The sequence below is a fragment of the Rhodamnia argentea genome, chromosome 2 (assembly GCF_020921035.1).
Source record: "Rhodamnia argentea isolate NSW1041297 chromosome 2, ASM2092103v1, whole genome shotgun sequence".
Taxonomy (NCBI): Eukaryota; Viridiplantae; Streptophyta; class Magnoliopsida; order Myrtales; family Myrtaceae; genus Rhodamnia; species Rhodamnia argentea.
In genome coordinates, this window is record NC_063151.1 from 34,446,865 (window position 1) to 34,470,104 (window position 23,240).

The 23,240-nt window shown below is 38.4% G+C and overlaps 2 protein-coding genes across 8 annotated transcripts; both read right to left on the minus strand.

Moving 5' to 3' along the window:
* Positions 1-717: 717 nt before the first annotated feature.
* LOC115733034 (kinesin light chain 3) lies at positions 718-17,292 on the minus strand. 7 transcript variants are annotated; one of them, XM_048274434.1, is made up of 19 exons: positions 17,096-17,292; positions 16,380-16,487; positions 15,337-15,527; positions 15,147-15,251; positions 14,485-14,585; positions 14,134-14,212; positions 13,393-13,404; positions 12,904-12,969; positions 12,135-12,203; positions 12,011-12,067; positions 11,085-11,162; positions 9,836-9,924; positions 9,710-9,755; positions 8,501-8,628; positions 7,335-7,440; positions 6,937-6,999; positions 2,116-2,181; positions 1,071-1,345; positions 718-965 (listed from the first exon to the last, which is right to left on the minus strand). In XM_048274434.1, the coding sequence occupies exons 1-18, from the start codon at positions 17,169-17,171 to the stop codon at positions 1,145-1,147; spliced, it is 1,641 nt and encodes a 546-aa protein (XP_048130391.1). In that variant the 5' UTR covers positions 17,172-17,292; the 3' UTR covers positions 718-965; positions 1,071-1,144. The 7 variants fall into 7 exon arrangements, with proteins under 7 accessions (XP_048130391.1, XP_048130390.1, XP_030519708.1 ...); XM_048274433.1 differs by having other exon boundaries at positions 9,836-9,933; positions 17,096-17,291; XM_030663848.2 differs by having other exon boundaries at positions 1,056-1,345; positions 9,836-9,933; positions 17,096-17,291.
* Positions 17,293-17,803: 511 nt separating this feature from the next.
* On the minus strand, positions 17,804-21,622 carry LOC115733525 (glutamine synthetase nodule isozyme-like). Its single transcript, XM_048274122.1, has 13 exons — positions 21,604-21,622; positions 21,465-21,573; positions 20,583-20,622; positions 20,371-20,474; positions 20,179-20,227; positions 19,944-20,050; positions 19,749-19,836; positions 19,197-19,325; positions 19,010-19,084; positions 18,882-18,935; positions 18,731-18,768; positions 18,436-18,595; positions 17,804-18,189 (listed from the first exon to the last, which is right to left on the minus strand). The coding sequence occupies exons 2-13, from the start codon at positions 21,536-21,538 to the stop codon at positions 18,037-18,039; spliced, it is 1,071 nt and encodes a 356-aa protein (XP_048130079.1). The 5' UTR covers positions 21,539-21,573; positions 21,604-21,622; the 3' UTR covers positions 17,804-18,036.
* Positions 21,623-23,240: the final 1,618 nt, after the last annotated feature.

The following is a 23,240-nucleotide window of genomic DNA, read 5'->3' on the forward strand; positions in this document are numbered from 1 at the left end:
AATTTTCGGTTTCTTCCATTGCTGTTGACTAGTCGGCAATGGAAATGATCACGAGGGATGGCCGATTGGTGAAGTTTTGAATGTTGATGTTAGGTGGAGAAAGCATGGGGTTGGGACTACAAGCATTAAGTTCTCTAGCGAATGGACTCTTCTGACCTGTCGCTTTATAGCCAGGGAATTGTTCTACCATTGTGAAATTGTCCTTACCAGGGAATTGAAAGCCTACGGAAACTTTTTTAACTCTTTGGCTGGACTTTAGGAAATATGTCGCACGGGATCGACGTGCGTCAATTGTCGATGTCGCCTTCCTTTTCGCAATCGACAACGAATATCGATATTTGTTGTGGACCGCAGATGTTTCCACAAGCTGCAGAGTAGATGGTCCAAATACACATAAGACCAGGCAATGTCTGAAATGGATCGACACATTGAGAATCTTGTAGACCTTGTATTACCATCCTATGATGGACGACAATCGCAGCAGTCCAATTCTGCATGAAACAATTGGGAACCGATCGAAACGACAAAAAGCTGGCACTCAACCCTCCCTCATCAACTTGAAGAGTGTCCGGACGCTGAGAAACCATGAAATGAGTAGCTAACTAAACTCTCTGCAACGTGGAAAATGAAAAGCCAAGCAACTAGATACAAAACCTTGCTGCCTCCGTTTAACTAGGACGTACAACCTCCCAATAGCCACCTAAATAGCAGGCACACGAAATCCAACCACCTATGTACCTCAGCATGTCGATGAACTTTTAGCCTAAATATGAGCGGATCATCAAGACAGCATGCCACGATATCCCTATCTGTTTACCACTTTGTCCTGCAACGTCTTCAGTAATCTTACGGAAGCTCACTGGTCGTGATGATCAACAATTCATTGCTTTATCAGAACCAGAACAACATCGGAACCCCGTGGAGTTCCATCTTGATGTTGATCCATCTTGCTACTTTCCCTTTCCCTAAAATAAATTAGTGTTGAACAGACCAGCATCGCAGATTAGCTAACTAAACAATGACGGTGAAAATAGCGGATGCATTTAGTAGAATACATTTACTGATTGAACCTGCACAAGAAAGTTCTGTTTTTCCCTAATTATTCGACAGAGTAACTCCAGATCCGGCATTAAGAAGCTCCAGTTTACTTCTTATTTCTCCTCATTTGAGAAATTTCCTTTTCAACTCGACTAATTTCTTGTTTCAGCTCATGCATAGTGACTTCTTGAGAATGCTGCATCCCTTCCGGAGTGATATCCTCGATCAAGCTTGCTAGATGCTTTAAACATGAGACATACTCAACCTTTATCTCAACAAAACCGGACACCGACCTTTCATGAGCGAACTGCATGTGAACATAAGACAAACCCGATTTGTTACAAAAAACTTCACTTGCTGGCTTTAAGAATGATTCACCTAAAATGAGAAATTATCAGAGTCAATCTAAAGTTATAAGATCATAATAGGCTACCCCTACTCGTGAACTTTTAACCAACAGTGGCATCGCTAATGTTATTGAACTACAATATTGCCAAGCTAGCCCACATTTGAGTAATCTTCTCTCCTATTCAGTTTAAATCTTGATGGTTTTCTCTGCTTATGGACATACTGTGTTTCTTTGATATCGGTCAACAGTGGATGCTCCGATTATCAGTTTAACTGCAGGAAGAAAAAGGAAAGGTCTAAATAATCACAACAATGAAAGAGCTAGTGGCCAGAGGTCAAGTAACATTCAGCACCACTTAACATACTTTCTATGAAATTTTTTGTTGCCCTTATGCATTTACTCCCATACTAACTGCTAATCCAAATGCCATTGCTGTAATCTGAGGATATGAGTTAGATTCACTTCACCAGTACCATTACCTTGACAGTTGCTAACATTCCCAATTCTAAATCTATGAGGACAAATCACCTAGAAATTTTCCGGTCAGGCTATGCATTAGAAAAGGAAATATGTACGAAAATTAACATCAGCACACATCCCTGGACAGGGTAGCCTTATTCTCAGTGACCACATAGCACCAAGCCAAAGATGTATATCTTCGAAACCCAGCAAAGCAACATACAAAAAAGTAGATTAGGCTTAGTTCACTTAAGAGTAGAGCGATAAACCTCTTTGAAAGAAGACATGCATCGTAAAAGGGCATCTTCGGCTTCAACAAGATGTGAGTTCTCATCCTGGTCAAAGAGTAACATATGAGACAAGTCAACTGCAGTGAAATAGCTCAAGAGAGTACTTGCATAAATGAAGAGGTACCGTACAAAAATCATAATATAGGCATATGCAGTGAAACGCTATCAGTCTCAGAAAGGTAAGAGTCTGGCCATTGAGGTGCAAACTTGCAAGGAAGAAGGCGGCAATATATTTAAAGAAAAGTATGATAGGAAGATAAAGCAAAGTATAACTGTTAAGTGAAAGAAGACTAAACTTCAATAGAATGCTGCGTTCAATTGTAACGCAGCATTCTACTTTGAACGTAAAGCAAAGTATAACTGTTAAGTGAAAGAAGACTAAACTTCAATTTCAACCACACACCAGATTTCACTATTATTCCTGAAGTTTGATTGTCTATCACAACGTTGCTAAGTTCCTCAATAGGATAACCAAAACAGATACAATGCAGTGAATTCAGGATATCTATTCCACGTAAGATCACTGAAAAGCTATCTATATCAAATTTGAGCATCTGATTTTCTTGAGTTCAACGTCATTGTGAAGTTTAACCACTTTTAAAGAAATTACAGTTAATGAAAGAAGTACATGTGTTGAATTATCCTGATTTTGCTGTCCTCATTATTACGAATAGCTGTAATTAATTAGTTACGAAATGATTTATTAGTATCCCATAATTTGTGGGATTGGTCCCGTAATTTGTGGGATTACAATAGCTGTATTTTTCAGATCTGATTATCTCTTTAGCTTGTACTTAACATAGTCCTATAAATAGCTTTGTAATAGTGGTACAAGAAGTAATGAGAATTATCACAATTCTTTTCTCTAAATTATTCATGGTATCAAAGCTTTCGGCTTGTTTTTTTTTTTTGTTTTTCTGGGATAGTGTTGCAGTGCAGCCTTCATTGTTGCAATAATCTTCCAATCACAGCCTTCATTGGTGGATTTGTTTTTTGAGCCTTCATTGCTAGGTTTGTTTTTGTGCTTAACAATCTAATCGCAACCATCATTGTTGTGATCTTCCTTTCCGAGTACTTTTCCTTTTTTTGCATTACTTGGAAATGTCCATGTCTGAGACAAAAATTCAAGCCGAGGTGGCCAATACCAACCATATGACCAGCGATCTACAAAATTTGAGGGCAAACTATAGGACGAATGAGAAGAATTATCTCCTTTTAAGGCCTCTTGAAAAGCCCTATGGTGCATGTTCTTTGGCACTCTCAAGTAAGCCTCCATTCTCTTTTGGTCTAAATGCCTCAGAAACACTTTCTAGTGAAGCTTGGATAATAGACTCAGGTGCTACGAATCACATGACTCACACTTCACATTTTTTTAGTACCTATACCCCATGTCCAAGCAATAGAAAAATAGCAGTCGCAAACAGCTCCCTGGCCACTGTTGTAGGAATTGTTGATATCCATATTACGCCCATTCTCACTCTCAAAGGTGTCCTCCATGTGCCAAAACTATCGGCCAATCTTGTCTCCATACAAAAGCTCACCAAAGACCTCAAATGTTATGCAAGTTTTTACCCTATCTACTATGTTTTTCAGGAACAGGATTCGGAGAGGAAGATTGGACTTGCTAAGGAAAAGAAACGGTTGTATTATCTCGAGACGCCGAGGGTTTCGAAGAAAGTCATGAATAATTCATCCTTGTCATTTCTTAGTACTTCAAATAAAGATGTCATTTGGCTTTATCATTTTCGTTTTGGTCATCCATCTTTCCGTGTCTTAAACATCATGTTTCCTTCATTGTTTAAAGGGCTAGATATAAGTGAATTTCAGGGTGATACTCGTGAATTTGCTAAGCACATTCGTGTATCTTTTCCTATTAACAACAAAAGAAGTTCTCATCCTTTTGATTAGATTCACAGTGACATTTGGGGATCCTCCACAATTCCAAAAATCTCGGGGGCTCGATGGTTTGTTTCTCTAATCGATGATTGCACTAGGGTCACATGGATATTCTTACTCAAACACAAATCTGATGTAAGTAGTATTGTTCCCAATTTCCATTCCATGGTTCAAAACCAATTTGGAGTCAAAATTAAGAGATTTAGGTCAGATAATGCCCAAGACTACTTTAATCAGATCTTGTCAACCTATTTCCAAAACAAAGGGATCATTCATGAGTCATATTGTGTAAACATACCACAACAAAATGGGGCTACTGAAAGGAAAAACAGTCATTTGCTTAACACTACTCAAGCATTGTTGTTTCATGGGAATGTCCCCAAGTCATATTGGGGGGAAGCTGTCCTTACATCTACATACATGATTAATAAACTGCCATCAAGAATATTAGATTTCAAATCTCCTATGGCAATTCTTTCCAGCTTTTATCGTCATTTCAGGACAACAAATAATCTCAAACCTAGAGTCTTCGGATGCACCTCATTTGTACATGTTCATAATCAACAAAGGGGGAAACTAGATCCCAGAGCAATCAAGTGCATCTTTCTTGTTATTCCTCTACACAAAAAGGGTATAAATGTTACCATCCTCCTTTTAGAAAGACCTACATATCAGCCGATGTTACATTTGTAGAAAACAAACCTTACTTTCAACAGTCTTATCTTTAGGGGGAGAAATCATTAGTGAAAGATAAAAACTTTGAATATCTTAATCTTGACTTACCTCCTGATAATTTTACAATTCAAGCTGCCACTTCTGATCAACCGGTCCTTGATCAATCAGCTCCTGACCAATCAATTTCTAATGAATCAATTCCTACTATTTCAAACCCGGACCCACTCCCTACGTCCGAGTCTATTCCAGAACAAGCGTCCACTCTTGCATCTACCCGTATTTATGACTCTATGAGATTTCCTCAGGTGTACTCAAGAAAGGCAGCTGTTCCTGACCAAACACAGGTTCAAGATTTCCATCCAAGCTTTGCAAATGAATTTCTGATAAGTTCCAACTCTTGTTTGCATGAACAATCATTTTTTTTTTTTTTGGGTCAAATGAACAATTAATTGATATGCCAGAAAACGACTCACACCTTCCCATTGCTATTAGAAAAGGTACAAGAGAGTGCACAAAGCGACCCTTATATCCACTATCTCACTATGTGTCACTTGAACGCCTGTTACTATCTCATAGAAATTTAATTGTGAGTCTGAACACCATTGCTATTGCAAATACTATATCTGAGGCATTGTCTAAAGAAGAATGGAGGAATGCAATGAGAGAAGAAATGGATGCACTAGAAAAAAGCAAGACTTGGGAGATAGTCGAAAAACCGAAAGGAAAAAATCTTATGGGCTGCAAATGGGCTTTTACCTTGAAATATCAACATGAAGGTTCTCTTGAGAGATATAAAGCAAGATCGGTGGCAAAGGGTTATACTCAGACCTGTGGAGTAGATTATCAGGAGACATTTGCTCCGGTGGCAAAGATGAACACTGTGAGAATTTTACTTTATCTGGCAGCCAACTTTATTTGGCAACTTCAACAGTATGATGAGAAAAACGCATTCTTACATGGAGACCTAGAAGAGGAGATATACATGAGTATTCCACTGGGCTTTGAAGGAGAAAGGACAACAAACAAAGCATGTAGATTACGGAAAGCACTATATGGGCTCAAGCAATCACCTAGGACCTGGTTTGGGAGATTTTCCAGAGTTATGAAATCTTCGGGCTACAAACAAAGCCAAGGCGATCATACCCTCTTCATTAAGCATTCGGCAACAAGGAGAGCAACGGCACTTCTAGAGTACATTGATGATATTATTGTCACAGGTGACGATGATAAGGAGAAACATGAGCTAAAATGCTGTTTGATTAAAGAGTTTGAAATAAAGGAGCTGGGAAGACTCAAATACTTCCTTGGCATTGAAATTTCTTACTCAAGACAAGGAATTTTTATCTCACAACAGAAGTATGTAACTGATCTCTTGAAAGAAACTGGAAAACTTGGTTGAAAACCAGTGGCTTCACCTATTGAGCCTAATAAAAAACTTGGAGAGGCAAAGGAAGAACCTGCTGTAGATAGAGATGTATCAAAGATTGGTTGGGAAACTCATCTATGTGGCTCATACTAGGCCCGATATTTCCTATTCAGTGAGTGTGATTAGTTAGTTTATGCATGACCAAGAGAATTACACTTACAAGCTGTCGATCGAGTGCTACATTACTTGAAAGGAAATTCCGGAAAAGGAGTTCTACTCAAAAGAAATCAAAAACTTGTGCTAGAAGCTTATACAGATGCTGACTATGCAGGATCCTTGGTTGACAGAAGGTCAACATCTGGTTATTGCACATTTCTTGGTGGAAATTTAGTGAGTTGGAGGAGTAAAAAAGAGAATGTAATTGCAAGATCAAGTGCTGAATCAGAATTTCGAGCAATGGCCCAAGGAATCTGCAAGCTATTATGGCTGAAAATCATCCTAGAAGATTTAAAAATTGAGTGGGAGGGTCCTAAAAAGCTGTATTGCGACAATAAATTAGCAATTAACATTGCTCATAACCCTGTACAGCATGATAGGACAAAGCATATTGAAATTGACAGACACTTCATCAACTTGGTTTTTTTCTTTTTGATCAATGGAAAAGAGTGCATGATACTCCAAACAAATAGCCCAATTCGAGAACAAATGAATGTTGGAATTCCTGATGCTCCAAAGTCCACACCATGCTATTAGAAGGAAATAACACAACAATCACCATGTTGCCTAATGCAAAGTAAAGATGCATCGCGCTAGTAATTTGGAAAAGTAAAAGTAAAATAAGAACTTGATTTTGCAATACTAACCCTTGACTCTAGCAATTCTCGCTTGGTGAGGCCCAGGAGCCCTAATGAATCAAACGACTGCAGCTGGAAAAAACCCATGAAAAAGAAAAATGGCGCAATCGACATCATTAGAATCAATGAACCTAAAGGATCCAAAATTATGGAATTGATTTTGCTTTTACACACTTGACAAAAGCCAACATTGGAGTTTTGAAGTTTTAACCAGGAGTACTTTGACCCAATTAATTGAATGATTTCTTTCAATTTGACGGTACAATAACGCAACAAGTTCTTTCACATGTTTCGTTTTCTAAGACAAAATGAAGAAATCAGAGGAGGTTACAGTTAGTGGACTTCCCTAACCACGAGCTTTTCCTTCAATGTCAACATATCTAGAGAATGAAATAATGAAAACTTACCAGTATGACCATTGCTAGGCGTCCATTGTTTCCACTCTCTGCAGAATTTCCATTTCTCAATCTACCTCTCTGCTTCACTGATTTGTTAAGTACTTCCCTCGCTATTCTGTCATTCGAAATCAAAATATTCATAAACATCGAAGCAAGACAGAATTGACCCTGTCAAATGTGGAATTTAATCAACATAATAAAAAAAAAGAACCGTATGTTTTTTATATATCCCAATTCAATCCATTCTAAACATCTCAATAACGTTTATGATCTTCACCTTCTAAGTGACCCAACTTCCCAATGTCCCATAAATTTTTGTGAAATTGTGATCATGAAGTGGAAAGGAAATATAGTCATTACATAGCAGAGTGACTGCATAGCCAAGTAATGTAGTCTCTCCAAAGAAAGGGTCTCTTGCATGAAGGAAAAGATTTGATGATCAAGGTGAAGAAAGGTGTCCTGACAAGGTGGACGGAGAGGGAAGTGACCTATAGAAGATTGATGGAATATACACCAACAACCTTCAAGAATAAAAATTCATGTAGGTAAATATTTAAGGAAAATCAGATTACAGGACACTCCAACTAACTGCAAAGCTATAATATGACTTTCAAATGCTGCATTATAGCTTTCAAAATCAAAGTTCCTGGCCTAGCCACAGGGAATCTAAGAAAGAGGAGAGTTTGGTAAAAGATTACCACGTAGGACCCTAAAAGGCTAAGTAGACAGAGTATGACAATCATTGACTATTGAATTAGAAGTACATGAGCCATTCAGTGTGCCATCTTGTTAAATTCCTCCGAGCTCTTTAGTCCCATCAACTGCAATGTAATATCTATTGTCCTCTGCAGTAGGAGGAACATGATTCCTGTGTAGGACATAAAAGACAAAATACAATTCTTTCACTCAATTTTGGATTTCAATTTTACAGTTACAACCTAATATAAAAGAATGACAACTCATGATTGTATTAGTAAATTGTTCGGCATTGCAACACAAAACAGAAGGTACAAGTTAAATACTCAAGACCCCATAACTTTTATGGCTCTAACCAATGTGTATGAGAGAGAGAGAGAGAGAGAGAGAGAGAGAGAGAGAGAGAGAGAGAGAGAGAGAATAAGAATGCTGAAGCTCAAGCTAATAGGGAAGACTTAAATAATAAAGCAATTTAAGACCTTATCGAGTTGTCTAGGTAACCTTTTGCCTTGTCTAGCTCGACAATTGCTTCTGATGGATTTCCCTTCCTTAACTGATTGGAAATTAGCATTCCCACCCTAGCCAAGCGAAGCATGTTGGCTGCAACCTGCCCAAGGAGATAAAATAGTTTGTCTATTCGAATAGCAGCATGTTTTTTCCACTTCCAATCTCAAAAAATAGTACTCGATGAGAATAAATTATAGGGCCTGTCACCATTCTTATTCTTTCAGTACATGAAATGCAAGCCCTCAATGAACTCATTCTGGGAACAATTTGGCGTCTCTGTTAGGCTTAGGCGCACAAATACAACGCAATAGAGAGTAAAGATGAGAAAGAAAAAATCGAGACACAATGTTTATCCCGATTCACCCCTCAAACTAGGGCTACATCCAACAAAGGATTCCACTATAATTAGCACCTCCCACCTCTCTATTACAACTCTCAATTACAAAAGAAAGAGATTATTTCTATCAGTAGTTATTCATAGGCTCAAACTACCAACAAAATACGGGCAACAAAAGCCCTCTGGCTTTTCGGGGGCACTGCCCCCATGCCTTTCTGTTGATGAGGAGTATGAATAACACCCCAATAGTTTCTACATTTTACATATAAAGAAATGAAGATTTAGCACCTTTTCCTGCAGGATAGTTACGCGGCCAACTTAAAATTTGGACCCAGGAAAAAGTGGAGATAATGGTCCATGTTCAATGCAAAGTGGTGTAACTATTGCCATAGGTAGGACACCAAGTATAATTCAAACGAATAATGAGATTTGACAAATGACATAAGACAAGACTTCAACTTCTACATTATTATCTTCAACAAATTCAAAAATCACCCATATGGGTACAAAAGATTACTAAGCGACATTCTATAACACATCAACAAGATCTAGCAGACATGCCCACTTCCAGCAATCGCACATCGGAAGTTTGACCAGAGTTCCTCCTTGAATAAAATTTTGCATGTATGTACAGCAAAGCCATCAAGTGACTCAATTGTGGCACCTCAAACAAATTAAACAAGTAGAAGTGCAAGGTTTATAGCCTAACCATGGACAACAAATTTCTCCATTTTGGGAAATAATATGGAGAGAAAAGGCAACAGTAAGACATCCAGGTATCAAGAAGAATCAAGAATTCTAAATCATGCTGGGTCAAAATTTGGAGAGTTGATGATAGTAAAACCTGTATGTGGCTTTCTGTCAGCAAAGTCCTCCTTGCTTCCAGACACCTATAGGAACAATATCTCCGGAACTTACTTATTAAACATTATGAAGAATTGTTATCTTCAAATATTAATATGATACTCACCTTTCAAGAAGTTCTTGTGCTTCCCTCAACTTTCCAGCTGTCTGTAGAGTCAGGGCAAGTCCTTCAGCAGCCAAGACAATCTCCAAAGAATGCCATCCCTTGTAGCCCATTGTAGATTAATTAGACAGTGAAGGAATATGTCAAACAACATAGAGGGAACCGTGGTGGCTTTCGGTGCCGTATATGACCCAAAGCAGTATATGACTAAGCCTTCTCATTATAGGTACAGTAAAGAGAAAGCTTAAGCAAATTTTTACCTATGGTTGCCGTATATGAACACATTGCCAATTATCATTGGCCCAAAATAATATGAATAGGACAAATTTCATTTCAAATTTCAAATAAATTAATGAAAGAATTTTAATTTCAGTTTCTATTAGATCAAGCAAAAATTCCAAAAATTTAAAATCAACACCACATATATACTTTTTTAAAGCTTATACCAAGAAAAAAACCCAAAATAAAAATAACATGACACAAATTATCAAGCAACAGTTTCAAGTCAAGTTTTAAATATAATCCAAAATTAAAAAATATCCATGATAGAAGCCATAACATGACCTATTCTAGAAAGAGAGAAGAAATGCGGAATGCACCTAAGGAAGTCAAATATTTCTATTGAAAATTAATTAAGATGAAAACCATGATTGCACTTCCCCAATGTAATATATTCTCTAAAATAATCATTTGAAACAAATTAAATTTATGCTAGAACTAAAATAAGATGATTGCACTAAGAGTTGATATATTGAGATTATCTATGATGAGGACGTCTAATAGAGAAAGTACATTTCCTTTAATTTAAATCGATTCTTCAATTAAATTGATGTTATAAAAGTATTTTGATGAGACTTAATATATACACTCATTTCCACTTTTTGCACAAATAAATTCCTTCAATTTCTTCGTCCATGCGCATGCACAGGTTGTGGAGCTAGTAGACATTCACATGACTAAGCCAACTATTTTCTTTTTGGCAAAGATGTTGGCAACTGGACAAACATATTTACATATCACCAAAAATATATTACTTCCATCCGAAATGTGGTACTTATGTTCATTTTTCTTGTCCTTTCCAAAAGTAGGTAGGTACTTATATGTTCATATCACTCAACTGAAGCCAATTCAAAAGTTCAATGACTTGATTGAACAATTGAAAGGTACAACAACCAGAATAAAACGTCTGAAAATTGAATAGCCAACTCTAATGTACCATAATCGAGGACCAAAGTTTCAAGTAAAATCAAACCTTGGACACCTCCAACATATGAAGAATCTTTCTCTGTACATTCTCAGCATCCTCAAGACAACTGGACTTTAAATACATCTAAACAAGGCAAAGGGCAACGATTTGTTTCATTAGATGAAAGATCCAAACTACCTTCTTATTCAATAAATAAAAATTCAAAATAAAGGTACACTGTAAGGTGTTAGGAGAACGCTGCCTAGACAAAAGCAGAAAAGGACAAAAAGCAGATCAAATATCAGAAGGATTCACAGTGTTTTGTGAATTGTGATTGGATGATGGCACTCAACTCATAACTGGACAAAAAATTTAGTCCTTGCCTTCATAACATGCTAGGTTTTACTTTTCGGGATAAATGCACCCTTTTTGTGATAGCGAAAAGAACTATCTCTAACATACTCACAGCTATTGTGAAAGAAATATATACATCACAAGATCATGTCATCTAACTAGCTAGAACCTGTCACAACAGACATGTTCGTGCCTATGATCAATAAGTTTTCTGGGCCAATCTCATGGTCAATAAGTTGGAGTGACAGAAAAAATCAATATTTAGGAAATCTAAATGATCATATGCTCAAAAAATTTCCTCCGAAGTTCCCATATCCATCAATATAGCCATCCTCCTGGTATAGGAGCCCCCTCCTCAATGGTGAAGCATTCTTGAATATCAATCGATGTAATGTCATTAGGCTATGCTTTCTCTACCTTCCTTGAAAGAGACAGTTGCCCATCAAATATGTTACATAGATTAATGTTAGTTGCAATAAGTTGTAGCTCACAAAAAATTTCAGACTGGGGAAGCAAACAAAGACCAACATCTGATTTTCATGGCAAAGCCCAACAACAGAGGTTCCACGTTGACAAGAGGTGTGAATCATGTTTGTTAGTCAACAAAAGACCAAGTATAAGTGAATGCGAAGTATCACCTGAGCTAGACGACGCAATCTCTTCAAACATACCATAGATTCTCCTTGACCAGCTTCCTATGTGTTATAATTCCAGTCAGAGAGGAGAACAGAAGAAAGAAAATCAGCATGTTTTCCGACATACCTCCAAAATCCTGATCGAATGGAGGATAAGAGCCTCAGATTCCTTTTCTTTTCCTTGTAGATATAGCACCTGCAGTTCAATCACATGGCCCTTTCCAGATTATGTTGGCTCATAGGAAATAATAACATAATCATAGGTACATAGCACAGAGAGTCTTCCTTTCGGAATGCTTCAAACAAGTCGATGAGTCTTCATGTTCTAGAAATGCATCATCATTGTAATTGGAACCATCAAGCAACATTAGATAAATGTAAATGACCAGAAAAAAAAAGTAAGAAACCATGAAGCACCTGAACTTAAATAGCTGACAAATTTAGAGTTCAGAGGTAAAAGTCTAAAGTTAATTTGTGCAAAAGAAGTATAGTTACATAGATCTTAACATGGATCCTTTGTGGCCTCATAAGCTTCATGTGTCTCACAAAATTGGTGTTTATTGCTGCTTCAACAAGTTAATCTCTTTGCAATTTCAAGTTTATGAATATGTGTATGCAGAAGAAATTATTGAAAAATTGGAAAACAATTAATAAAACTCTTTGAATTAATTTCTGCTAGAAAATGGATGGGGGAAAGGACACCATCACCAAATACAACTTTGAAAGACTAAGGTCATGCAGCTAATGCACAAATGGAGTAAAGAACAGGATATTAACGTGGTATACTTGTGCTTGAGAACTACCAAGAACAACACTTTGCAGACATGGGCAATTTAAGAAGAGAAATTATCTAACAAGCTGAAGAATAGTACTAATATTGAAAACTGTGAGTTTACCATTCCCAGATGGTACATGGTATCTGCATATTCTTGATGACCATATCCCAAGACTCTCCCTTTTATCTGAATCATTTCAACACAACACTGAGCTAACAGTTTCACCTAACCGGCAATTGCTTCATCTGCATCACTACATATTAAAGAAATGAAACTCTGTTTATGCAAACTCTGGTTATGACTTCATATATCATTATCATGACCGCTGTGGAAGAGCTTAGACTGCAAACAAATATTTCCAAAGAGTGAAATTGAATTTTTTTTTTTTTTTTTTTTGGTGCCTGTTATAAGCTTGAGCTGGTCAAGCCACCAACGATGAAACATGTGATGTTGGAAGAGCTCAAATGTTGGAAAAGTGGTAGCTCTCTCACTCCAAGAAAAAGTGATATCCAATTTAGGGAGTTGAGACAATTAACCATGCAAGACTATATGTACGACTCCTTCAAGTGCTTGGACACAACATTAAAACGTATGGCTCACATATCATACCTCCAGAGCTCTCTGTCCAAGTAATCATTGCAGGACCCAGGAGACACCAAAAACACAATAAATTAGAAAAATGAGAAAAAGAAGACAATTTGTGTTTGTGTTGAAAATATTACTTATAAACAGCTCAAGTAAGTACCTATTAAATTAGAGGAGCATGTAACTTCTTACAAACCTACTATTAAATCAATTTAGTAAAAGCCAGACTTTGGTTGACGGTTGCAGCAAAAATGTTTCAATGATGAGGAGAAAAGATGCAGCAGACTGACAGTGACAAATCTTAGACAAAGATAATGAAATCACCTCCTTCATTATATGGAATTTTTCAACACACTAACAGAATGGAGACACACTAATCATTACTCTCTCAATATGGCAAGAAGTTCTAATTAGTTCCTCCCCTCCCTCATAGCGCCCCCTTCCTCCTCTCTCTTGCCATCCCTCCTTAGAATGACCTACCTTTGATGGAAGCAGACCCATAAAATCTGACAAAAATCTTATTCATAAGAATGACATATCAGAACCAAGCAAAAGGATTTTCCAAAACTGACCCATCACACAGTTAACCTTTCCATTTCTTACGCTAAGCTACTGAGTAAATTAGTCATGAAAATGAAAATTTCCTTTCTCACCATAAAATTGCCGCATTATGAGGTCTCCCTATCAGATGCTGGCATAGATTCAATACGCATGTCGAAGAATAGCCAAGAATCTAATGCCACCATTATTGAATATCTTATTTACCTCATAGTGGATTTGAGCTTCTTCTAACTTACGCTGTGCAAGATAAAACTGGCCAAGATTGTGAAAGGCAACTGCAACTCTGCATGTTACAGGTTCCAGTGAGCAAATCAGTTCATATTACATACAACAGACTACCCACTCAATAGACCACCCAATCAAAGCAAAGCATCTAGCGGGAGCAAAAATATCGAACAAACAGAGGAAGACAACGTGTCGTGCATTTTGTACATATCAGCCTATGCATGATTCTGTCACTTCAATAATATTTAGTATCATGGTGCAAAGATGCCAAGAAAAAAGTTATAATGGTGAGCAATCTACCGCAAATTTGACGTAAGTATCAAGCTATACCGTATATCCTGAGGACCAAATGACTCTTCAAGAATACGGACTGCCTTCAAGTACAGTGGCTCAGCTTTATCAAATGCCTTCATGACCCTATAAAGCTCTGCCTGAACAGAATATTGGAACCAAACAGATAATTATTCTGCGCCACAGTTTCACAAGTGACATAGATTGTCATTGATTACGCAATATAACAATTGCATTCAACCCATTCAATCCATCATTCCCAGATATGCCCACCAAGAGAGATGGAATAGTCATAATGGAACAACATTACATTCATTTTTGGCACTGAACTAAGGGATTTTTCCAAAATCATCAAATAAATGTTCCTAGGAAACCCATATAACTTCAATCCTTTAGTATCCAAATAGAAGAGATGTAGTCCTGTTTATAAACATTTACATAGTTAATATGGAGTGAATGATTTAGATGATGGTTAGGGGATATGTCACAGGCAAATCTAGCTTTAAACTTCACCAATAAATTCGAAAAATACCATCTAATTCGTCTTCTTTCCATCAGTTAATACAAATGAAACACAAACATGGTTATCGACATTGATAATTGAAAGCTCCTTCAGCACAATTTCTTATTCAACTTTCTAGAGATTTGGAACAAGGCAAGCATATAAATAGGCAAAGGAAGCATCTAATTAGTTGACCCACGAGATTGTTGCATGAGGATGCCACATGAGGGTCCCTCTCTCCAAACCCTTCTTTAGCTTCTTGCAGTGCAGAAAGGAAGAATCTTTCAGCTTCCTCCAGTTTTCCCTAACATGTTAAAAAAAAGGAAAAGATAAACAACACTGAAAATACCAGATTCAGAACAATAGAGTACATCACCAAGGAAGCTTGCCTGAAGAAATGCATCTCTCCCTTTATCAGTGAATACTCTCCACTTGGTCGTATGGATATTCGATACAACTGAACCGTCATCAATCCTGCGAAGTCCAACAATATCAGCAGCTTCTGCATTATTTTCAGAGATTGACTCGATTGGCACCCCATCTGCAAAAGCTGGATTTGATCTGGTCCCAAGAAATATTGCTGCGTCAATTATTATGCAGGAGACAATTGATTAGAGTAACACCATCACAACATATAACTTACCATTCCACATTTATCAGGCATATACATTGTTAAGAGAAGATATGGGATTCAACCAAGATTTTCACCATAGTACAAGGAAAAGTCCACTGTGAGACTCGCCTTACTAAGAATTAAATAGATCTGGAACAATTCTATTTTGTAGAGACAATCACATAAAAGATGCAAGATAAATACAATGGACAAACAGTTGAAGCATATCGTGTTGGCATTACTACTGTACAACATAAGCTAAGAGCTAGTCTCAAGGGAAGCGAACAATAATTAAAATAATGAAAGGTTGTATTGTATGACCACAACAGAAGTGCATTTTCAAGGGCATAGATGTCCTCAGAGGATGACCTCAGAGGAAGATCAACAATGGGACTACCAAAAAGCAATATTGACTTTTGTTATATTCTCTTCCTAGATAGGACGTCTAATGTTTCATCCCTTGAAGTATTGGAAAGTTTGAAACAGGGTTTCTAGAGAGTAAATCTGCCAATTTCACAGAGTATCTGCAACAAGACACGAACATACTACACTAAATGTAAATGCACCAGTTCAATGATGAAGCTTCAGTCTTTGTCCAACTTAAACAAGCATAACAGATACATGGCCCTCAGTCGCAAACAGTTATCAGGACTCAACAGCAAACAGGAAGCTTGCGAATTGTTTGGTACATGACTATGCAAGTCGTAAAAAGGAATTCAAAAGAATGGCTAGTGGCTAAGAAAAACAGGAACGCAGGATCTGACTAAGTAATCATTTAGAATCATAGCTGAGTTGTAAAAAGATCCCAAGAAAAGTTACCAGCTTGAGCAGCCACAACAACCCACCAAGAGAACTCCTCATTATCCTTTATCCATGCATCGCCACCCGATCGAAACACATGCGAACCCTTGTGGGGCCTACCACATTCTTTAGAAGGCTGTTAGGGAATCGAAAGACGAGATACACGATTTCTTCGTAATAATAAGGAGACAAAAGAACCAACCACTGGTACAATTAACAACATAGGACTAGATATATAGTACATAAACTTACACCATCAAATTATGGGTCAACTAAGTATTATCAATTGCTTCACTGTACTCACGCCACCCAATGCAGGATTCTTCTTTGTTTCACACCTCACTCGTGCACCAAGCAAAAACTTTATGAAATGCCACGTATGTGTCAAACAATGCTTTGTGACGGCAGTTCACAATATAGTCAGAAGAACTGAGCCTAACTAAGCAACACATATAATGCAACCGCGAAAAGATTTGAGACACCGCTGTAATCAACACGAGCAGCATTCTGCCAAAAGCTGCTTAATTCCTCCAAACTGAAGCTTTTGCAGGGAATCACAGCCTCTAGAGACCGTCGTTCATCAAAACCATTCACACGCCGGACAATAAAGGAATAAGCTTTTTCTGGCAGACACCAAATATTTTCAAACTGACAATGCTTGAAGCAACGAAAAATCAAAAACACGCACGCCCGCACGCCCACGCACGCACAAGAGTAGTACGAGAGAATCGTACTTGGAATCGGAAGAGCCAAGGCGGAAGGATAAAGACGAATTCGTTGGAGAAAACTAGCTGCTTGTCGCAGAAACATGGCGCGCTCTCTCTCTCTCTCGATTCGGCAAGAAACGAAGCTCAGATAGACAGTAAAAGCTTCGGCGGTGAACAGTGTCGCCTTGCCTGGAGAGTCAAACCCTTTGACTCTCGTGTCTGTCCGTGCCGCTTCAACATAAAGTCTGATAAATCCTAGAAAACTCTCTCAAAAGAAGTCAAATCGGTAATGCTAGTAAGGCCTAATTATGATTTCACTCTACTAAATCATTTGTATATTATTGGTGAAATTATTGTCGAAAGCAGCGACTAATTTTACAATGTTGTGACGGTATTATTATATTCATATACATGACTTCATAAATCGGGATAAAAACAAAAAATAAAAATTCTAAATAGAATCTAACGCGATGGATCTATTTTTAGTTCATATATAAGAAGCAAAATCATCTTTATTGTGGCAAATTGAAGAAAAACCATGTCATGACTGAATTTGTATTTTTGGCATGGACTTTTTTGACCAACCAAACCGATGAGAAGCTTCACATTTGACCTCCTGAACAGTGTCTTAGGGGGAATTGCAGATTTCAAACTCTTATCAAAACCGGTACAACCGGACTGGAGCTCATTTTTCGCGAGGAGATACGAATACAGGAAACCAAGAACATGAAAATCTAGCAATTCAAATTGGCGATCTGCCATTATTCGAAGAAACAGACCGGCTCATCTTCGCAAGTGAAAGCATTGAGTTCCCCTGACCACCTCAGTACAAGGGGCGAACATCAGTAACTGAGTAAACCTATAATAGGAGGAAAACGAATGCAAGCATTCCAGTTGGTACACAAAATCTTTCCTTGGTATCAAATCTGCAAGAAAGCACAATCTCTTGAGGACGAGAAGCTGCGAACTCATGGCTTCCACAGGATGGTGGTCTCCGCAATCATGGAAGTGACCACATACGGGTCCATGTTGGAAGCAGGCCTTCTGTCCTCAAAATAGCCTTTTCCAGCTTTCTCCGTGTCTCGGCCAACTCGAATGGATGCACCACGGTCAGCAACTCCCTGTACAACAGTAAATAGGAGCGCAACGTTACAAGGATTCTGTTACCTAAATTGCCAAAAGCACCTAGAGATCACACACATCGAGAAATACATCTGTTTATACGTCGTCCTTAAATAAAAATCTATCATTATCAATGGCATCTTTGCCATCTATCTGTCGCAAAGATGTATAATACGCTATTAACAAAACAACTGCTGCAGTTCCAAAAAAGGTCCTTTCCCCCTTTCTCCTGTTTTTAACTTTACCCATTTGAAAGTGTTGATATCAGCTGTCTCGTGACGGCCAGTGAGACGGCGCTCATTGCCTTCACCATATGCCGCAATGTGCTCCATGTGCCTCCGTCCAAGCTTCTCAATTGCTTTCTTAATGACCTCATATCCTCCATCGCTTCTCGTGGACTTGGTACTGCGGTATAATCACATAGAATTAGGATGTTAGGCGCACAAAGCAGAGAAGGGCACACTGCACATTGAGAGAGAGAGAGAGAGAGAGAGAGCGAGGAACAATTATCCGCGGAAGCATATAAAGATGAACTTTTACCTGTAGTTAGTGTGAGCACCTGCTCCATTCCAATCACCCTAGAAGGGATAAGTGCAATGAGAGGAAAGCAAATGAGTCGTACAAAGTTGAAATATTTCCAAAGTAGATATTACCGAGATGAAGACTAAAATATGAAGGAAGATTGACTAACCTGAATAGGCTTGGGGTCGAAGGAAAGGACCACTCCAGCTATCTCCGTTATCCTCTGTTTACAGATAGGCATGTCAACATTAACTAACGAAACACAAGAAGCAGCAGAACCTTCGAATGTTGAAGTACCTCCAAAATGTAACGGGCGATCCACAATTCATCTGCAGCTGAAATTCCCACGGATGGACCAACTTGAAATTCCCACTATAATAAAGGTGGGAAATTATTTGCATGTTTAATTAATAAATGTAACTGCAAAGTTTCACATAATAAAAGTCGTTATGTAAATCTTTTTACCCCAGATCTAGTCGCTTACCTGGCCAGGCATCACTTCGCCGTTTATACCACTCACGTTAACGCCAGCATACAAGCAAGCCTTATAATGAGCGTCTACGATATCTCTGCCAAATGCTTTATCAGCGCCAACACCACAGTAGTAGGGTCCCTGAAGCATCATAGCAGAAGTCCAAAATCACATAGCCAGCACAAGCAACGGGCAACTACCTTTGGTTTTAGCAAAGACAAAAGTTAGTAAAAAGGTTACAGTTGAGCCTCAACAATCAAACTCTCGTACTCAAGAAAAGGAATGTGCATCCCACTCCTGATGAGAGAGGAAAAAAAAAAAAGGAAGAAAAGAGCAGATTCTTCACACACTTAATTAACCCTGATCATGCTGAAAAATATGATTGACCGCAAACAAGACAGCTCTCCTTGATTCCACTTTGCATTCTATCAATAGTTCTCGTGGGAGAATAGTTCCGATCCAAAGCTAATAGAGTGGCTAAGGAGAGTGCCAAGCTAAGACCATTCACCAACAACCATATTCAGTTTTATGGCTGTTGACTTTACAAGGTATAAATTGCGGTACCTGGGGACCAGGAAAGCCACCAACAGGCCACCCTAGAGGCCATTTAACATCCTTCTGCAATAGGGTGTATTCTTGCTCAAGTCCATACCTATTTTCCACGAGATTGAAATTTGACCATAAGTTTGAATGGAAGGAAAAGAGGTAATTGTAAACCAACAAACTATTAAAGAAAGGATTGGGGCATTGAAAAGATACCAGGGCTCTTCGGCATCAACAGCAGGGTGGCTGAAGATCTTGGCAGCAGCACACCTCTTATTTGTGGGAATTGGTTCTCCCCCAGGAGTGTAGGCATCACACATTACCTAAAAACCAATTGGGATTTTAGACAGCGATTGAAGGACGCAATGAATGTAATACCCAAGGGAAAAAGGAAAAAAAAAAAGACAAGGATGCAAATCGCATCATGTATAGTGAAGGGGAGAAAACTCACAAAAATGTTGTTGCCCCCTCTGAAAGGATCCTTGAAAATTGCTTGAGGACTGTTTGATCATATTCCCAAACATAAGACAGACCATGTCAATTCAAGCACCAATAATCGACGATTTTGCAAGAGAAATTGCCAACATATGACTAAACGAAGTGCTAAAAATTGAGCAGGAAGAGGATAAAGCAGAAAACTCACTATAAAATCACTTCACTGTCCTCTCCAGGAGCCTGCTTTGTGCTGGAACCATCATAGTTCCACTTAGGAAGCTTTGAAGGATCATTAACAGGACCAGAGAGAGTCTATATCATAAAAAGTAGCTAAAGTTAAGCAGAGCGTGTGCGGTGAAGATTATCAACAAGAGTAGACACTTGTTCTCTCATCAACTACTTGTGCACGGAGTAACTAACCCTTGCTTTGCTCCTCATGTCCATCCCGGATCCCCCAATCCTAATTCAATCAAACGATACACATGATAAAAATTAGCATAGCAGAAGGCATCCTCTAATCTCAGGGTTTAAACCAAAATAGCATGTATCAGTTGAATAAATTTAATGGAAGCTAAAAAAAAATTAAACCAAGTAGGATGCCAGAATCCTCAGATATAAGGCCAGAGAATGCACGAGAAGGATAGAAGGAAAAAAATAGTAACATGGGAAAGACATTGATGTCTGACAAACAATCCCAAGAGTAAGAACTTAAAAACATGCCCGGAAAGCGTAAAAAAATGACAAATCTGTGAACGGATAATTCCAGCAGAATTGATACCTTCTATTAAACAGATCCATCAAAGGCAATTGTAAGTGAAGCCTCGCATAAAAAAAGTTCGAACTGGCACAACATAGGAAAGACTCCATTTCCATGCTTAAGTTTCGAAGGATAAAATGAAAGAAACGACGTTTCTATACCTCAGAGAGTGAAAAGAAACAAGCATTCTCACGTGATGAAACCAAAACGAACGACCACAAACTTCAAATAAGAATCCATGAGCACTGATCACAAACTGGAAGCAACTTCTATGAGACTTCTTACACACAGACCGTAAGACCGACATGAGCGATCACGGCAAAACTTGGGGACGAAAAGCGTCCCCAAAAAAAAAGCCAAGAATCCAATTTCAGCAGCTTCCCCTTCTTTTTCCATCCACAAACCAAAAGGGGTCCGCGAGATCACAAACGAGCAACACACTGACAAAGTCTAGACCCCGAACCAGAGACACACTCGGAGCATAAACAAGGAAAGGCGGCATTTTTACACGAGAAAAGTCGAGGGTGGGACTGAGAATGGCTGACCATATGTACTCGGCGATGATCTTGTTGGTGCAGTCGGAGAGGTTGAGGTTGATGAGATCCGAGAGCAGCGACATCTTCACGAACACTCCAAATCCGAAACGACACGAAACTCAACTCGCGCTCTCTTCGACCGTTTTACGGGGGATGTGAGTGAGAATGGAGGCGAGAGCCAGGTTCCTTTATATAGCGCGCGCCAGGCAAAACTGGACTTGAACTTGGTCCAGCTTTCCCACTAAAATAAGCAAATGGAAATTAATTTCGGCTTTGTAGTTTAATGCAATTGCTTTAAAATTGTCTTTTTCTATGGAAAAGATTAATTTTTTATTTCATTGCTTTTTAATTGAATGGGATTTTTGGGCTTGAGTAAAGTTATTAAATTGCTTCGTCTAAATTCTAGGACGTAAAATTCGAGATATTTCCTGGAATAAAGGAAAAAAAAATATTTTCTCTCAACTTAAAGGATGATGGTGGAGAAAGTAGACTCTACATCATCTTCGGATGGCTATCATCGGTAAGATCGTATAGTAGCATTCCGTGTCCGGAGTTAATTATTTTAGCTTCGGTTCCTATGTCGTCGATTTGTGCTTCGCACAGTATTTTTAAACCAACTTGTCGGCGACGTAACCCTAATTTAAAGACACTATGCGAAGCAATGGTCGATTGAACTAGCTCCACCTTTCCCACTAAAATAATCAAATGGAAATTAATTTCGGCTTTGTAGTTTAATGCCATTGCTTTAAAATTTTCTTTTTGTATGGAAAAGATTAATTTTTTATTTCATTGCTTTTTAATTGGATGGAATTCTTGGACTTGAGTAAAGTTATTAAACCGCTTCGTCTAAACCCCGGAACGTAAAATTCAGGATATTCCCTAGAATGAAGGAAAAAAAATATTTTCTCTCAACTTAAAAGGTGATGGTGGGGAAGGTAAAATCCACATCATCTTCGGATGGCTATTATCGGATAGGGCTGTATAGTAGCGTCCCGCATCCGGAGTGAAGTTTTGGAGCTTTGGCTCCTACGTCGTCGACTTGTGCTTTACACGGTATTTTTGAACCGACTTATCGGCGACGTAACCCTAATTTAAAGATACTATGCGAAGCACAAGTCGACTGAACTCGCTTAAGCTTTCCCACTAAAATAATCAAATGGAAATTAATTTCGGCTTTGTAGTTTAATGCAATTGCTTTAAAATTTTCTTTTTTTATGGAAAAAGATTAATCTTTTATTTCGTTGCTTTTTAATTGGATGGGATTCTAGAGGCTGTTTCTGGGAATGGTGGGGCGGGAGACCGGACCACTGGCGAGGACGATGGCTACCACAAGATTCTATTCAGATTCCATGATGTAGAAGTGTCTTCTGTTTACCGGGTAACTGCTGATCCGGTGAGAGATGTAGCCCTTGAACTTGGGCAAAGGATCACACGCGTGTCTTGACATTGAAGCGCACGCGCGATTATTATTAACTTAAATGAGGACAATGAAAATACCGAACGGTTTAACTGCAACGAGCCTTCCAGATTAATCGATAGGTAGAAAAAAAACTACATGTGAGTAAAAAGCACATAAATCTCGTAGTCAGTGTCATGCCCTATATTTAACTCATCGAGATTGTCCGCTATGGCCCTTCCCATATCTAGTCTCACGTTTTTATTTTTTATCGTACAAGTTGGAGAGTGCTCTCACCTGAGTACGCTTAACTTTAGAGTTCCAAAGCTAAGCATTGTCATTGCGTCAAAAGGTGTCTCTATGAATTAATATCGGTTTTCACGTATGTA

Excerpts from the sequence above, each read along its gene's own strand:
- LOC115733525 (XM_048274122.1), bottom strand. The coding sequence starts at position 21,538 with ATGTCGCTGCTCTCGGATCTCATCAACCTCAACCTCTCCGACTGCACC. Across the intron at positions 20,228-20,370 it reads GACAGTGAAGTGATTTTATA|TCCTCAAGCAATTTTCAAGG; the intron begins GTGAGTTTTCTG and ends ATGATCAAACAG. Across the intron at positions 20,051-20,178 it reads GAGGGGGCAACAACATTTTT|GTAATGTGTGATGCCTACAC; the intron begins GTGAGTTTTCTC and ends ATTGGTTTTTAG.
- LOC115733034 (XM_048274433.1), bottom strand. The coding sequence starts at position 17,171 with ATGTTTCTGCGACAAGCAGCTAGTTTTCTCCAACGAATTCGTCTTTAT. Across the intron at positions 14,213-14,484 it reads TTTGGTCCTCAGGATATACG|AGTTGCAGTTGCCTTTCACA; the intron begins GTATAGCTTGAT and ends TGTAACATGCAG. Across the intron at positions 2,182-6,936 it reads GAGAATTGCTAGAGTCAAGG|GATGAGAACTCACATCTTGT; the intron begins GTTAGTATTGCA and ends CTCTTTGACCAG.